This window comes from Bufo gargarizans, chromosome 2 (genome assembly GCF_014858855.1).
Source record: "Bufo gargarizans isolate SCDJY-AF-19 chromosome 2, ASM1485885v1, whole genome shotgun sequence".
Classification (NCBI taxonomy): domain Eukaryota; kingdom Metazoa; phylum Chordata; class Amphibia; order Anura; family Bufonidae; genus Bufo; species Bufo gargarizans.
This window is the reverse complement of record NC_058081.1, coordinates 298895089-298913501: the sequence shown is the minus strand read 5'-3', so window position 1 is coordinate 298913501 and position 18413 is coordinate 298895089. Positions and strand designations below refer to the sequence as shown.

General features: G+C 44.8%; 1 protein-coding gene across 1 annotated transcript; it reads left to right on the top strand.

Annotated features, from left to right (window-relative positions):
• Positions 1-81: 81 nt before the first annotated feature.
• On the top strand, positions 82-17008 carry LOC122927999. The gene is made up of 6 exons (XM_044280433.1): positions 82-440; positions 7804-7991; positions 13065-13122; positions 14829-14919; positions 16241-16350; positions 16626-17008. Exons 1-6 carry the CDS (start codon positions 281-283, stop codon positions 16877-16879), a joined length of 861 nt encoding a protein of 286 aa, XP_044136368.1. The 5' UTR covers positions 82-280; the 3' UTR covers positions 16880-17008.
• Positions 17009-18413: the final 1405 nt, after the last annotated feature.

Here is an 18413-nt window from a genome sequence, read left to right as displayed (position 1 = left end):
CTAACCGCACAGATTCGATTGGCTTTGAGTGCATCACGTGACCCCACTGCGCTTCAAGTCATATTTAGTGTTTTATGCGCAGGTCCTGGTACTGGCGATCTTAGCAGAGCCGTGTGCAGGAATAAGCGGTGTCGGTTCTGAGTTACGTTCCAGCTGGTCCCGCTTCACCGTCCATACATCCTGGAGGTATGGACACGTCACTGCGGGCAGCCAATGAGAGCGCGAGAGGCGTGTAAGTCTCCAGCATAGTGCGAGGGTGGAAGCTGACTAGTAGGACATCATGGTGCTCTCCGGCTCCCAGCAATTGCTGCTGGCTGTCTCCCTGGCGCTGTGTGCCTGCTTTCTGCTTCCCAGGCTGTTTGGAGGAGGTGTGAGGGACACTGGCAAGCAGGACCCCAGGAGGATGCCCCCACCCATGCATGGCCGCTCCCCACCCAAAGGTAAGATGGGGGAAATGTGACTAGGCAGTCTTGTGATCTGTCATTTATACCCTCACCTTTATTATGTTGATCGAACTTGTGTTTTAAGTTCTGCGTCCAAAGTTCGGGTTATCGAAGTATCCCGTTATGGATTCCGCTACCGAGGACCATATTGGAATTTAGAATCCATAACGGGATTCTTCGATAACCTGAACTCGAACTTTAGACGCCGAACTTAAAACACAAGTTCGCTCAACACTACTCCTTATATTTGCCATGCTGCCATAAGTGTCTGTCACTATGTTGCTATAAGTATCTGCCGCCCCCGTCGCCATGCTTCTATAAGGCCCCTTTCAGACGAGCGAGTTCCAGGCTCCGGACTTGCAGCGTGAGTATGCGGCAGCTCCCGTCCTGACCTCCCAGCACTGACGAGGGCGCGTAGCATTATGTTGATTTATGATGTCATTGTTATCCAATACATTCCAGACCTCTAAGGGTTACACAGCATCATAAATCAATATAAAGCTATGCGACCCCAGCAGCGCTGGGAGGTCAGGATGGGAGCTGCCGTGTACTCCCGCTGCACGTCCAATGCGTGGAAAGTCTGAAAGGGGCCTAAGTATCCACAGTTGAAGGATGAAACTGAGCATGTGCAGCCTCGTTAGTGAGCCAGACAATGAAATAAGAAAAAAAAGAAACAGCTGGTGGCGCTATACAGATACATTTTATTGAATAACTCGATGGCTGTGATAGATTTTTTAATTACATGCAATTACAAAATTTATTCAAAACTGTAGAATATTTTTCATGGGACACCCCTATAATATATAAGCTGTTTGTAGCTGCCTGTCACACACATACTTTACCTTGTGCTGATAGTCTGAGTCAGAATAGTCAGAATACTATACCCTCGTCACTTCCGGTGGCGCGGCCGCACCGGAAGTGATGAGAATCAGCTGGAGGAGGGGATGTGCAGTGCTGCTCAAGCGCAGGTCCACAGGTAAGTCAAAATTATAGCACCGCCGTGGGAAAAGCGCCCACTTAATGTGCATGCGCGAAACCGGCCGGGACACACTGCGCCTGGAACCATGGCTGGGTAGGAGAGGGTGCGCACGCGCGGCTATATACTCCCATCGGCCACACACCTCAGGATTGCACTGCGCATGCGCACTGCGGGGTAGGTAGATTAGTCAGTGCAAAATGTTCCATCAGATCTCCCTACCCCTGAGTGCGCACACACGGTGTAAACCTGATGTGTGTGGCTGACAGGAGTATATAGCCACGCATGCGCGCACCCTCTCCTACCCAGCCGTGGTTCCAGGCGCAGTGTGTCCCGGCCAGTTTCGCACATGCACATTAAGTGGGCGCTTCTCCCGCTTTTGACTTACCCGTGGATCTGCGCTTGCGCAGCGCTGCACCCCCCCCCCCCCTCCTCCAGCTGATTCTCGTCACCGGAAGTGACGAGGGTATAGTATTCTGACAGAACACGGGATCACACTTTTGACCATGTAACACCCCTCTCATCATGCTTGGCTCAGTCTGACAACCCTATGGGATCTGGTAATCGCTTATACGACAGTTCCCTATGTTTAGGTAAGTTGCATAGAGTAAATCTCATCCTCTGGCTACTTCCCGCTCCATCTTGATTATTGTAAAACTGCCCGGTCTAGTTTCTCCTGCGCTATTTGTGCTGTGGGCTTGATGTTTTTTCAGACGACTTCCTTGTAGAAGCGGCTAAATATTCCCTCGAAAGTGGCTTGTCTGCGTTCCAGGGGCACACCTCAGACCGGAGTGCATTCATGTGGTGAGGGGTGAGCCATTAGCCGTAAAGGCTTTTATCTCATTAGGTATGTTTTCTGCAGACATTCTGTATAATGGAGGCATTGGTGAGATGCAATGTAGTTTATATCGATGACTATAGTACGTGACGGTCCCTTTCTGACAGTCAGAACCAGCCCTGTACTGCACATGGGTCCAGAGATCTACCTGTTTTTATTATTTTTATTCATTTTTAATTCACAGTACATCAACATCCCAACCAGGATGAGAAAACAAGTGGGAACATTAGACATTATCCGAGACCTCAAGCCCAGGTATCGCAGTATTCGGTCACAGAAAAAATCCAATAATAAAGAGGGGATCCAAACAGAAGTACTTGCATGGGTCATTTTATGGCAGTACCCGCCGGACATCATTCACACCACATACACATCTGAGCACCCTGTTGCCCCATCCAAATCAACACCTAGTCCATGAGCTGAGCACGCAGGCAAACACCCCAGATCTTTTCAAAGCGGTCTGGAGTTCCTCTAGCTGTGTATGTTGGCATATACATGGTGAGATCAGCATTTAGGAGTTGTCTCCACTGTTAGGGGCCTTGGGTGGTTTCCAGTTTAGGAGAATAGTCTTTCTCCCATAAAACATTAATAAGCGGAGCAGTCTTCTGCCATATCTAGTGGGGATTACATCTACCACAAGTCCCAATAAGCATACCCTAGGGCAGAGATGCTCAACCTGTGGCCCTCCAGCTGTTGTAAAACTACAACTCCCACCATGCCCTTCTGTAGGCTGTCTGGGAATTATGGGAGTTGTAGTTTTCCACCAGCTGGAGGGCCGCAGGTTGAGCATACAGTACAGACCAAAAGTTTGGACGCACCTTCTCATTCAAAGAGTTTTCTTTATTTTCATGACTATGAAAATTGGAGATTCACGCTGAAGGCATCAAAACTATGAATTAACACATGTGGAATTATATACATAACAAAAAAGTGTGAAAGAACTGAAAATATGTCATATTCTAGGTTCTTCAAAGTAGCCACCTTTTGCTTTGATTACTGCTTTGCACACTCTTGGCATTCTCTTGATGAGCTTCAAGAGGTAGTCACCTGAAATGGTCTTCCAACAGTCTTGAGGGAGTTCCCAGAGATGCTTAGCACTTGTTGGCCCTTTTGCCTTCACTCTGCGGTCCAGCTCACCCCAAACCATATCGATTGGGTTCAGGTCCGGTGACTGTGGAGGCCAGGTCATCTGGCGTAGCAACCCATCACTCTCCTTCATGGTCAAATAGCCCTTACACAGCCTGGAGGTGTGTTTGGGGTCATTGTCCTGTTGAAAAATAAATGATGGTCCAACTAAACGCAAACCTGATGGAATAGCATGCCGCTGCAAGATGCTGTGGTAGCCATGCTGGTTCAGTTTGCCTTCAATTTTTAATAAATCCCCAACAGTGTCACCAGCAAAGCACCCCCACACCATCACACCTCCTCCATGCTTCACGGTGGGAACCAGGCATGTAGAGTCCATCCGTTCACCTTTTCTGCGTCGCACAAAGACACGGTGGTTGGAACCAAAGATCTCAAATTTGGACTCGTCAGACCAAAGCACAGATTTCCACTGGTCTGATGTCCATTCCTTGTGTTCTTTAGCCCAAACAAGTCTCTTCTGCTTGTTGCCTGTCCTTAGCAGTGGTTTCCTAGCAGATATTCTACCATGAAGGCCTGATTCACACAGTCTCCTCTTAACAGTTGTTCTAGAGATGTGTCTGCTGCTAGAACTCTGTGTGGCATTGACCTGGTCTCTAATCTGAGCTGCTGTTAACCTGCGATTTCTGAGGCTGGTGACTCGGATGAACTTATCCTCCTCCGCAGAGGTCACTCTTGGTCTTCCTTTCCTGGGGTGGTCCGCATGGGAGCCAGTTTCTTTGTAGCGCTTGATGGTTTTTGTGACTGCACTTGGGGACACTTTCAAAGTTTTCCCAATTTTCACCTTTTTGGTATGTATATAATTCCACATGTGTTAATTCATAGTTTTGATGCCTTCAGTGTGAATCTACAATTTTCATAGTCATGAAAATAAAGAAAACTCTTTGAATGAGAAGGTGTGTCCAAACTTTTGGTCTGTACTGTACCTGGGAGCCCCAACTCCATATTAAAGAGAGTGCATATCTGACCCCAGTACAGCTGCAATGTGGGACACGTCCATATCATATGGTACAAGGATCCTCTCGACTCCCTGCATCTTGTACATGAGGGATCCAGTAGTCTACGCCTGTGGAACAGGCGCACTGGGGTCAGATGCACCCTGTGTATCCACTTGATCTGGATAAGCTGGTCTCGGGCACTAATCACTGTGGTTTTCCATACAGAGCTCAACTCCTCCAGGCCAGTATACTCCATCGTAGGTACCACATTCGGTCGTCAAAACTGACTACGGTCTCTGTGTATCCAAATCCCCAAGTATACAAAGCAGTCAACTACCTCTAAGCGAGACAGTGTAGACACGTCTGATCTGTCCACCTTGTCAACAAGGCACAGGCTAGACTTCGCCCAAAGTCCCGAATAGGATCCAAAACTATCTACCGTAACCAGGAGGGCCTCCACGGAGGGACCAAGATCTGCCAAATATATTAACATATAGTCTGCATATAACGATAGCTTTTCTTGTATTCCTGCTATTGTCAACCCCTCTATCAACGTATTATTATTGATCAATTGGGTCAGAGGTTCTATGACGAGGGCAGAAAACATAGTCGCCAAGGGGCACCCCTTGTCTGGTACCCCTATGCAACCTAAAAGGGCGCGACAGGTAGCCATTTACCCTTACTTCTTGCCTGTGGAGCCCGCTTTAACTGCACCCACCGTATAAAAGACAAAGGGAACCTCAGACATAGTGTCTCCCACATGAACTTATTCCATTCAACAGAATCAAAAGCTTTCCTATTGTCGAGGGAGGCAATCGCACGGGATCGCGCATTCTCGTGTCTAACCTGCAGATTTGTGAATAACTTCCTAAGATTTGTATCTGTGGTCTTACCTGGCATAAAACCGGATTATTATTATTTTAATATCAATATTCAGCAGGGAAATTGGTCTACATGAACTGCACTGGTTCAGGGGCTTTCCAGGTTTGTGGATTATAAATAGTCGCCTCCATGAAAGATGGGGGCAGCTCATTGTGTTCAAAAGCATAATGAAACAATTTAATGAGCCGCGCACATTTCACGTCTAGTTTGTACCACTCCAAAGGGAAACCGTCTGGACCAGGGGATTTCCCGACCGCCATGCTCTCTATTGCCGTCTTGATTTCTCCCACAGTTACTGGGGAAGCCAAGAAACTCCTGTCCGACTGGGATAGCGGTGTGAGCGGAATGGCCTTTAGGAAATTCTTTAAGTCACTGCTCTCAGAGGGTGCTTTACATTCGTATAAATCAGAGTAATATCGGGCAAATTGCTCGCGTATTTCTTTAGGCTCCTTTATCCGAACACCCCCCGCACTACGGCGATTCAGTTTTCGCTAAATAGGCTAGTGCTCTCCCATTCTTGTCGCCCTCCGAGAGGACCACCTGTTTTTGGAATAACAGTTTTTTTTCTAGGTATATTCTACTAAATGGAGGTTGAGGCGTCTCTGCGCTTCCACCCAATCCCTATGGGTATCATCACTCGGGTTCTGGATGTATTTTTCTTCTGTAAACCCCAGTTTAGCATCCAATTTAGCTCAAGTCATCCCGAGTTCTTTCCTATATGACGCTATGGCGTGTATAAGCATGCCCCGCAAAACCGCCTTGAAAGCCTCCCATTCTACAATAGGGTCTGAGGATTCATCGTTGCAAGCCCAGTAGTCAGTCACACCCTGTTGTGCTGCATTAGCCACAGGCAAAACCTCCAGCCTTTTGCATTTTAAGGAGCCACCATCTATCTGGGGGTGCAATCGGTTGGGTCAGAATAACAAGCAAGGGGGTGTGGTCTGAGATGCCCCTTGGCAGGTATTCCACCATGGTCAGCATTGGCACCAGGTCTCGACTCCCAAACGCCAGATCTATACGAGATAGCGTAGCAAATGATGCTGAGTAACATGAATATTGGTGATCCCTAGGATGTAGGAGTCTCCATCCCTCTGTTAGACCATGGGCCTCTGCCCAGTTATAAAGTGATCTGTTATGGGTAACCTGAGGGCGAAGTCCGTCTGCAATCGGACCCAGGACCGCGTTGTAGTCACCCAGCATAATAAGGGGGGCGGTCGGTAAGGTCGCCACTTTCCCCATTATGTAATCTAATATGCCTCGCTGAAAGGGGGGGGGGGGGGGGGGGAGAGAGACATATATGCCAACCATTACATAGTCTATACCCCGCACAGCAGCAAAAACAATGACCTAACGTCCAGAGATATCTAACTGTACGGAGTGCAGTTGGAAAGGGAGCACCTTGGTTACCATCACCTCTCGCATAATTACTATATACTGCGTGATAGTATATAGTAGCTTTCCCCAATAAGTAAGGCTGGGTGCTGCCCTGCCATTAAAGGGCATCTGTCAGGATATTTGTACCTATGACACTGGCTGACCTGTTACATGTGCGCTTAGCATCTGTGTTGTTTCCCATGTTGATATGTGCCTGCATTACTGAAAAAAATGATGTTTTGATATATAGGGCGTGGTGGTTGGAGAGAAAGTAGAGCCTCTGAGTAATAGTAACTTCAAGGAGTTTTCTGAGACTTAAATACTGATAACCTGTCCTCTGCATTGGTCATCAGTATCTGATGGGTGGGGGTCAAACACCCAGGACCCCCACCCATCAGCTGTTTGAGAAGGCACTGACGCTCCCGTGAGCACCGCAGCCTTCTCTGTGCTCGCCAAGCGCTGTACGTTGTATAGCGACTGTGCTCTGTATTGCAGCTCAGCCACATTCACTTATGGGGCCGAGCTGCTCCTTGGCCATGTGACCATCGAACGTGTGGTCATTGGGCTAGGAAAGGCTGGAGAGCTCCTGATGGCACCACTGCCTTCTCGAACAACTGATTGGTGGGGGTCCCGGGCGGACCCAGCCGGTCAGATACTAATGAACTATCCAGAGGATGGGTCATCAGTATTTAAGTCTTGGAAAACCCCTTTAATGTGTGTTCTGCAACTTGTGGACCGCACATGGCCGCCACTATGATAGAAAATGCCTGTTCTTGTCTGTCAATTGCAGACAGAATAGGACATGCTCTCTTTTTTTCGGTGCTGGGGAACAGAACTACGGATGCGGACAGCACACGGTGTGCTGTCCACATCATTTGCGGCCCCGTTGAAATGAATGGGTCTGCACCCGGTCCGCGTAACTAATGCGGACTCGTACAGTTGTGTGAATGAGCCCTAACATGTACTATGATTTTTATTTTTATTTTTTTAAGCCATTTTAGGGCTTATCTGAGATTTTTAATTCCTCATTCAACCCCTTTTAATCTGTTTCTAGAGCCAGAATTCACACGTGATGTGGAAAAATTCTGACGTGCTGCAGACGTTTCCCTGATCTGATGGTGCTGATCATACAGCATTCTTTCCATCTTGTGAGAATGTAGTATACACTGGAGCAAGAAGTGCCTAACTGTTTCTTCTAAATTCTTCTAGGCAGTCAAGGAAATCCGCATTCCTCTAGAAGCGTATCGGAGAACACCAATAACCTCAATCTGATAAAAAGCCAGATGGACAAACAGATGAAGACCGAGGGGACAGGGACGGGTCACAGCATGGCATTTACACTTATGCCCATTTATGCTATAGGGGTGGCAGTTTTTGCTGCATACAAGTTTTCTAAAGTAAGTAGCAGATCACTACTCTCAGGGATACTCGCACGAACACCGCGGCTTCTTCAAACGGATGATTGGCGGGCTGCCGGAAGTCAGACCCCCACAGATCTGATGGTTACCTGTCCTAAGGATAGATCATCCAATATACTAGCTCTGCGTAACCCCTTTAAAGTGTAACTGTCATTACTGAAATTGTACATTTCTATTAGAAAAATAGCTTGAAATTGGCCCATTCCGAGCCCTAGCAACGCTCCTCTACCTTCTGTTTACATAACAGTGGAGACGGTCAATACTGACTGTTGTGTAAATGGGCCAATTTAGAGGTATTTTCTAATAGAAATGTACAATTTCAGTAATTAAAGTATATTACAAAAATGGTCAGTATCACTGCCCCTACACATTACAAAAAAAAAAATATATATATATATTTTTGTTTTTATAGCTTCCTGACTCCAGGGCTGTCAGCTTTTACCCAGATTGGGTAACATGCGCTGCTGCAGCCCATGATTGGCCTCAGCAGTGAATTTTTTTCCTCCAAGCAACATGTCACTGCTGGTCAATGCTGAGGCCAGTCATTGGCTGCAGCAGCTCACATGACTGCATCCATGTGGAAGTTGACAGACAGGGACTTGATGTTCAGTGACGGAGCTAGAACAGAGACAGGTAGCAGCTAAGTATAGATTTCTTTACAGGCACCTCTGGGTGGGGAAGAGATTTAAAAAAATAAATACATTCCTAAACAACCCCTTTAAGGGTACTGCCACACAGGGTATTTTTTTTTTTTTTTTTTTTTGGGCAACATATAAATGGGATTACTTGAAACCTTATCCCCATTGCTGATACCATAAAACACTGCAGAGCTGCTGTTTGCGGGCCTCAATATGACCATGGCCGTGTGAATGAGGCCTTAAAGGGGTTCTCCGCTTCTGTTATATTGATGCCATATGCTCGGGATGTGTCAGCGATTTGAAGAGAATGCAGAGCTTGTGCCAGCACTGCCTTCTCTTCTCCGTTTTCCTGCTCGCCGTCGCAAGCCGACCCACTGAAGTGAATGGGACGGTTTAATTGTAATTACATTTCCCCCATCACTGCGGTTGCGACGGCGTGTAGGTAAACTACCGTATGAAGAGAACACATACGAAGTTTCGGCTGACACCCCAATGTGTATGAGGAGGTCCCGAACTCTTCTCAACACAGGAGGAATATCCTTTTGTTATCCCAGGAAATTAGCCGCCACCAGGGGTGCCTGACAGCAGCTTTCTCCCCAGAGAATACACGTACATGTTCGGCCAAATCAAACATTTATGTGTATGGGGGAGCCGGGAGAGTGGCTATTGAAGGTGTATGGCTGGCAGCTGTTATATGGTTAATTACAGGTGACTGGTTGGAAACGTTCCTAGAAGTGTTTCTATGCAAAACTACATCAGGGAATACAAGTGTCCAACTGATGTGATAAAACCACAACCAGCAATTATGCCGCTATGTTTAAGTCAATGCACCGTTTTTGTTTTGTTTTTTGTTTTCTTCCCTATTATCTGATTATTTCAATTAATCTTATAGCAGTTTAAGTGTTGTCCAGCTTCAGATAATTTTAAAGTGTACCTAAACCTTCAAGTAATCGTTAATGGGTTTTTTTTTGTATTTATAGATTTTATGGTTTTAGTATACAAACAAGCCTCCGAATGTTCACGTCTTTCTGAAGCGCTATTCACTACAGTGCGTACAGAATTTGTACACTGCAGCCATGTATGCGGTGTACGGATTCTGACTTCTACAATAAAATAAACCTTTCGCCACATGGGCGATTAAATCCACCTTGATCCACTCTGACAGTGATAGTATAAGACTTCACTTCAGTAGCCCCAGTCAGGGTCGTCCAATACCCCCGCTAAGTCCCACGAGATGTGACTTCCAAAAGCACCAAGTCGGCTCAGAGTGCAGCGTTAACGGTGCACTGCCATCCACTACATACGTAACTGCCGTAGGTGACGTTGGTCCTCTGACTAATATATATGTATGTAGCCGTATCCAAGGCCTACGTGAACTTGCTCATTTATATTATTCTGAGAAGAGAAATCCAATATTACACTCTTTCCAATAAAATGTTGCTCTAGCCCCAGAATGTAAGGGGTAACATGAGAAAAAGGACCCTACAATTGGTTACGCAATTTCTACTGAATATGGTAACACCCCATATATGGTCGTAAACTGCTGTATGGGTATGCCACAAGACTCGGAAGGGGAAGTGCACCATATGCTTTTGGGGAGCTATGTCATATTTGAAGAGAATGTAAGGTACCCCTACAGTAGTGTTTGTAGAAAGGATTATACTGGTGGGGGGGGGGGGGGGTTTGGTTTTTGGATATAGACATTGAGTACAGAGAAATGAGAAGGTCAAGTGGGGTTTTAATTTACCTTAAATCTCATGGTGAAAGGCTTAAAGGGTAACTGTCATGTTTTTATAAAATAAAACCATTTTAGCATATGTTAATGAAAGGTAATTACAGATCTTTTGACAAACATTGACAGACTAAGGGTCCACAAAACACGGACACCTGCAATGTGCGATCCACACATCACAGACACTATAATAGGGGGGAAAAAAAAGCCTTTTCTGGTCCGCAATCGCGGACAAGAATAGGACATGTTCTATTTTTTTATTTATTTTTTTCTAAGGAACGAAATTACAGCTATTAAAAAAACAGATCCCGAAGATAAAAAAAAAAAAATGAGTTACCCTTTAAAGGGGTTATCCGAGTAATAGAAGAAAAATAAAAACATTTTTGAAAACTTATCCGGACTTACATATACATTAGTTAAAGGGGTTCTGCACTGGGCGCGGCTAAGGTCCATTCAAGGTCCCAGAGCTTAGCCCCGCCCAGGCCAGTGATACTAGTCGTGATGTCACTGGGTCAGTGGTAAACAGTTAGAAGACCGCGGCGCTGCTAGAGCGCCCCTGCCTTCTCAAACAGCTGATCGGCGGGGGTCCCGGGTGTCGGACCCCTGCTGATCAGATGGTGATGATCTATCAAGAGGATAATCAGTTTAAACAAAGTGCAGAACCCCTTTTAAGCTTGATTTCTTGGAGGAGAAAAAAAACCACACTTACACCTTTGCATAGTTCTGTTATTGACTCTTTGTTTACATGCTGCAGCAAAGCTGTGGGGGCGTGTACCAACAATGCCTGAGCTCTCCCTCATGAATATTTGTGGGTGTGACTAATCTGCCCTTCCGCGCCCCCTGCACTGCACAACCTAACCTTGCATCCAAACACTGTTAGTGTCACATGATCATCTCCTAGCTCACACAGGCAGAAGATCTGCACTACAGACATCACACACATGTATGTAGTGAATGCAGGCAGGCTATTATAGCCAAGTGATAAAGTACAGGGAAGATCGGCCATATTGGACTGGACTTTATCACTTGGCTATTATTGCCTGCGGTTAGACGAGTAATGGTTCCCTGCATAAATCCCCATTTCTTAGGCCCCGTTCACATCACCACTATTTATTTATTTCTGTTCATCTAATGTAGCGGAACAACAAACTGTCACGTAAGGCTGGGTTTTTGTCATACGATCAACAGGCACAACAGATGCCATACAGTGACATCCATCACCATGGAGCTCGATATTTTTATTTTTTATTTTTTTGAAGACTCTGCAGGATGGGAAAGTGTAGTGTATCGCGTTTTACCATCCTGTGAAGTCCAGCAAAAGAAAAACATGTAGGTAGGCTAAAAAACAAACAACAAAAAAAACAGGGAGCCTGGTGGATGGCGTTGCGGGTCACATGACCCGCATCGGCCGTGCAGAATCCCGGTACTAGACAAGAAAAACGTAAATTACAAAAGTATTATTAGGTTATAAGGCACATATTTATATAACGCCGACAACCCCTTTAAGGTTTATGAGAATTGGCTTGTTGCAGATCCTGACCACTCTTTAGAGTCGTCTTGAAGAAAAAAATGACTTCTACAATTTGTGCAGAGTAAAGACAGGCAAGATCAGAGATTTGCTATGCATTTAGTGCAAGGTATCCTGGGCAGAGCTTTTAGCGGAGGGCGGGTGTACCTGCCAGTATAGCACTCGCTGCAGCGCATTAGTCAGAATCCCTACATATATTGTACGGATTCTGTATGCACTGCAGTGAATAGCCCAGGAACAAAAAATCTCTAAACAAAATATATAACAAAAATAATCATGGTATTTCTACTTGAAGGTTTAGGTACACTTTAAATACACCCCCCCCCCCCCCCCCCCCATTTCACTATTACGGTAATTGCTCCCTGACACTCAGTTCCGGCTCCTTCACTGCAATTCAGTCCCCGCATGTAAACTTCCAGCATGGACAGGGGTCACCTGGACTGCTGCAGCCAATGACTGCCCTCAGCGGTGACGTGCCATGAAACCCCCATTTACAATAGATTATCATCTGTCTACTACAGTAGTGCTAAATAGGAATGCTGCTGTATACCTAATCGTACAAACCAACCACACCATTGCAGGGGAGGGCTGCTGATATATTCATCGTGAGCCGCCCACTGCCAGGACATGAATATTTCTTGTTTTTCTTTGTAGAGCTACTTCCTTGTATTACAGTCCAAGTCTACCAGTCTTAGGCCCCTTACACACTGCAGTTTTTCTGTACATGTTCCCCTGCGTTCATACATTGTGGTCATGTAACCTGTTCATGTGCACACTGTAATATTGTGCTGTCAGTGCACACCAGCAATAATACCTCTCCAGTGGCAATGCACAGTATTCAGACATAAGGAAAAAGCATGGGTCGCACATCCAATGCATTCATCTATCTCTTCTCAGAATGAGCTTATCTTGACGTTGTGAGTGGGCTTATGCATTTTAATTAAAAAGTATACTGGGTCCTTCATGTACAGTTTATAAAATAGACTGAGACGCAATAGGTCAATGCATAGCATGTGGATTTGCCAGCCATGTTTTTTTTTTATTTTTTTTTCAGAACAGAAAATATCAGATATCTGTGTTTAATACATGAATATAAGGTGTTTTATCATTTTCTTGCTGATTTTCTTTTCTTTTTTTTTTTTTCGAATATAAAGTCAAATGAGAAGAATAAATCAAAACCCACCAAAGAAGAGAAAAAGGCAAAGGAAACGGGTACAGTATAATCTGTCTACAAAGTGTAATATGTGTTTGGTATGTCACTTAGGTGCATGATGCCTATAAACATAACTGACGACTTTGGCTAGGAAATACTTTGAAGTAGTTTTGGAAAAAACTGTGGCAAGCCACTTTGTAAAAGGGTCCGATGAAATGCCCTAAACGTGTCGCCTGTTTATATAACGCTTCTGCTGATGAAACTTTCTGTCTTTAAAGGGACTTCCCAAGGCATTTCTGCCATAAACGGTCATGTAAGCTCCCTACCAGCATGCATGATTGTATACTGGCCTAATGAAGGCCTTCCTCTGCCCTGGTATCAGTGGAGTAAACCTACTCGCCTGTCATCCTCCACATTCATGGGCTGCAAGATGGCAGCGATGCGGTTACTGGGTACCTGTGACTGCACAAGTGGACGTGTCCGGCACATGCGCTGATACAGGCAGCAGCCTCCCCTCTATCTGCGTATGCACCAGATGCTTCCATTTCAACACTTGAGCTGTAGTGAATGAAGGCAGGAAGTGGCACCACCATCTTGCTGCCCATGTAGACAGAGGATGACATGCGAGTATGTTTACTCCACTGATGCCAGGCATCTTCATTAGGACAGTATGTAAGCTGGTATGGAGCATACATGACTGCTTATAGCATTATGGGAAATGCGTGGTGTTTGAGTTATTCTGATTCATGTGGGGACCATACTGCCCAAGTTAAGAACGCATCTCTGGACTCCGTTTGACCTGCTTCCATTTGTTTCTGCCTTTTTTAGCTGGACAGAATAGTGTGGTAGATTGGACTCAGTTTGACCCGCTTCCATCTGTTCAAGAACAGTCCCAAGAGGAATCCGTTTTACTTTGACCCATTAAAATGAACATGACCATTGTTTGGGATAGACCTCAGAATACCATTTTCTTTTATTCAAAGAGAATGTTTGCACCTGTTATGCAGCTCCGTCATAAAGCCCAATGGGAGGCATTAACTGTGAATTAAGCCATATTTGAGACTAGTCTGAAACTAGGAACCGCTTGTATCGAGGGAGAGGGGGGGGGGGGGTGGGTGGGTTGGCAGAAAATGAATGAAGATTCCAAAGTGAATTTAGTGCAACTCATTTATTTTTTTTATTTTTTTCATTTACGACCGTATGAATGGGTCTAAATCCATTTCGCAGTTTTCGTTACGCAGCCCCACAAAAAATAGAGCATGTCCTATTCTTGTCCTCAATTTCGGACAAGAATAGGCATTTTCTATATAGCGACGGCCCTGTGCGGTGCGCAAAATGTGGACACGCATTCGGCCGGTATCTGTATTTTATGGACCGCAAAACACGGCAGTCATGTGAATGTACCCTTAATCAGAGCTTGCTCGGACCTTTTCCCCCTTTATAGTAAAATAAAACATCTGAGACAAAAAAATGCCACCCCAAAAAAGCTTGCAAAAAAACAAGACTTTCATTGCAAAACAAGCCAAAGAAGGGCCAAGAAAATAAGGTGGCAGACTGAGGAGTTAATGCATTCAGGACTGTCACCCATCTGTCCCAGAACTAGAAATAACAAATAATTTTAATAAAAACAGAACCACCATGAAGACACATGAACATCACTATGCTTTCTGTAGAACAATCACCAGTATGTGTATTTCTAGTAATAAATGGATAATTATTATTTAAATAAATGTATTTAATTATTTTTTTTTTTTCATTCCTTCAGAAAATCAGCTCCTGGAGTTGGACACACACTTGTCCCATACAGAGAAAATGCTAAATTCACTACTGACTCAGCTTGAACCCCTCTCCAGTTGGTAAGTATGCTCTTGTACCGAACACGTGCAGTGTAAGGCCTCTTTCACACGACCGTATGGCCTTTTCAGTATTTGCGGTCCATTTTTCATGGATCCGTTGTGTTTTCGTTCCGTTTTTCCGTATGGCATATACAGTATACAGCAGTGATGGCGAACCTATGGCACGGGTGCCAGAAGCGGCACTCAGAGCCCTCTCTGTGGGCACCCGCACTCTGGAAAAAGTCAATAGTGTACAATATGCCTTAGACTTTTCAGCACAGGCGCACTATGAACAGCACACTGAATGTAGGCAGGCTATTATAGCTAAATAATAAAGTACATAGAGGATATACTATATTGGACTGTAGTATTCAGGTTAAATTGCTTTGTTGGCACTTTGCAATAAATAAGTGGATTTTGGGTTGCAGTTTGGGCACTCGGCCTTTAAAAGGTTCGCCGTCACTGGTATACAGTAATTTGATAGAATAAATTGGGCTGGGCATAACCTTTTCAATGGATGGTTCCACAAAAACGGAACGGACACATTACCATTATTTTTTTTTTTTTTGCGGACCCATTGACTTGAATGGAGCCACGGAACGCGATTTGCGGGCAATAATAGGACATGTTCTATATTTTAACGGAACGGAATGCAGACTGAGTACATGGCTTTTTTTTGGGGGGGGGGGGGGCAGAACCTCTGAAAAAACGGCCCGTAAACGGGGAAAAAAAAACATGTTGTGTGAAAGAGTCCTCATGGCTATGGGGTAGTAAGGCAGCCTTTGTTAGGGGCCACATGCTTGAGCTGTCTGTCTTAATAGTTTGCAGCAATAGAATATATACTATTCCAACTCCTCCACCTTCTACCACAGTGTGTGCCGAAATTTTGTTACAGAAATGTCCATTCTTGTCTGCAAAACAGACAAGAATTGAACATTTTCTATAATTTGCTGAACGGCCACACGGATGCAGACCGCACACAGATTACGTCCGTGTGTGCAGACCCATAGAAATGAATGGGTCAGTGTGTGATCTGCAAAAAAAAATAAAAAATGCAGATTGAACATGGACCCAAAATATGGTTGTGTGCATGAGGACTTATTGGCAAAGCCAAGCTGAGACTCGGACATTGCACCTGGATGGACAAATGGATTCCAGCTTTAAGCTAGACTCCATGACGGTCTGACTACTGTAGATTCACTGCTCGACATCTACAATATGAGCAGCTTAGATACAAGCCCATCTACGTCTACTCTGGCCTTCAGCCGAAATTGAAATGGCCACTGACTCGTCACCATTATGGCGTAAACGATTCACACATAATCTTTGTGCTTGTTTTTAGTGTCAATTCTTTGGCCGCTGAGAAGAAAGATGACATTATGAATCAGCTACAGTCTATCAGACTGTTAATGAAGAAAAGCGGGATGGATAAATCTACTTTCAGTAACTCTGGTAAGGGCTATTATAGGAGCAACGAAAATAACAGACGTGCTGGATTCGGCACATAACTGACAGGAACAGTCCTATTCAGGACAGCGCTTGTTTAGCGCAGGACTTCTTCTTTCCTCCAGTATTTTTAACAAATTGGCTGTGGCTGAGGTGCAGAACCGGGCCTCCAACTCAGATGTGAACATAGCCTGAAAAATTCTAGTGGTGTGAATGGTAAAAATAAGTATATTGTTCATGGTACAGATCCTGATCACCAACCAAATCTCTTATTTTCTCAGGAAATGAGTCCTGTAAAGATACACTTGAGGATCTCATTGATTTATTCAATGTTCAGAATCCTGGAATCTCTGAAATGGATGAAGAAAAAGAAGATGCTGTTTCAAAGCTTGATGTGGACAATCATGATTTGTGTGCTTCAGAAGATCCAGAAGTGTCTGATTGTAAAGAAGAAGACAGTTCTCAGCTTGATGAGCCGGATGTGACGCCAAGGCATACGTCTGAAGGGCTGAGAAAACGTAATATAAAAGACTGAAGCAGAGCACCATGTATTTAGATTTCTCATCCTAAATTATGATATACAGAAATCTAAAAAACTATTTTACAAAATGATAAATCTAAGGAAGTATGTCATAAGTTTTATAATATATTTCTTACTCCTCAAGTTGTCAGACCTTCTTTCTAGAGTGAAGATCTTTATTACATATGACTTGATGAACATCCGGCCCAATGGGAGTGTTGTGGCTGTATTTTTCAGAGCTGTAGGACCACATGCACACAGCAGTGTAGTTTATGCAGATCTTGAAAGTCTATTTAACTGGTACTGTATTAGGGGACATTCACATGACCATATCCGTTTTGCTGTCTGCAAATCGCTGATCCGAAAAATACGGATGTGGTCTGTTGTACATCCCTCACTTTTCATGGGCCCTATTTTAAAAATGCCTACTCTTGCCCACAAAACAGACAAGAATAGGACATGTTCTACCATTTGCGACATGGCAAATACATCCATGTACTATCCGCAAATTTTTTTTACCCACTTAAACATGAATGGGTCCACCTGTGATCTGCAAACGATTTGGATTGAACGTGGACTAAAAACCCCAATCGTGTGACTGCACCCTTAGGCCTCATGCACACGGCTGACCGCAGCTTGAATGAGGACCACGATCCACATCTGACAGTCCACACCATATCTGCCGGATCGTGGACCCACTCAAGTCAATGGGTCTGCATCCGTAATACGGCATTCACATGGCCAGTGCCTGAATATTGTGGACCCGCTGTTTTCAGGCTGCAATTCAGGCATGGACCTGCTACAATCCTGCGCATGAGGCCCTATGTGGAGGATTTTCCGCAGCCAGCCTAATAAGGCTCCCATTGAATTACATGGGCCTCTACTATTTGTCCCTGTGCCCATTATTCCATAGGAAGGCTTTTTTTCGGTCTTGTTCTGTGTGTATCCATTACATGCCTTGTATATGGAGAACATGTCTCTGACATAACCAGATATACTGTATATAGTTGAAACATCAGTTTAATGTATGTGGCCCGGTATGATCACGACTCTTCGAGCCATGTGTTTTTTCAGCTGTGTAAAAGGAACTATTCTTAAAGGGTCGTCTCACTTCAGCAGATGGCAATTATCATGCAGAGAAAGTTTAATACAAGGCACTTAACTAATGTATCGTGATTATCTATATTGCCTCCTTTGGCTTGATTCATTTTTCCATCACATTATACACTACTTGTAGCCAGGGGTTACGACCACCCTGCAGTCAATCAGCAGTGGTCATGCTTGCTCACTAAGAAAAAGCTAAGGCCTCTGTGGTGGCCGGGACTGTGGGAGCGCACATATGCTGGCGCTTTTTCCTATAGTATGCAAACATGACCACTGCTGCTGGATTGTAGGTGGTCATAACCATGCAAACGAGCAGTGTATAATGTGATGAAAAATGAATCCAGCCAGCAAAGGAAGCAATATGGACAATCACAACACATTAGTAAGTGCTCAGCATTGCCATCGTAGAGAAAGTCAATACAGAAGTGACACAACCTCTACTTAT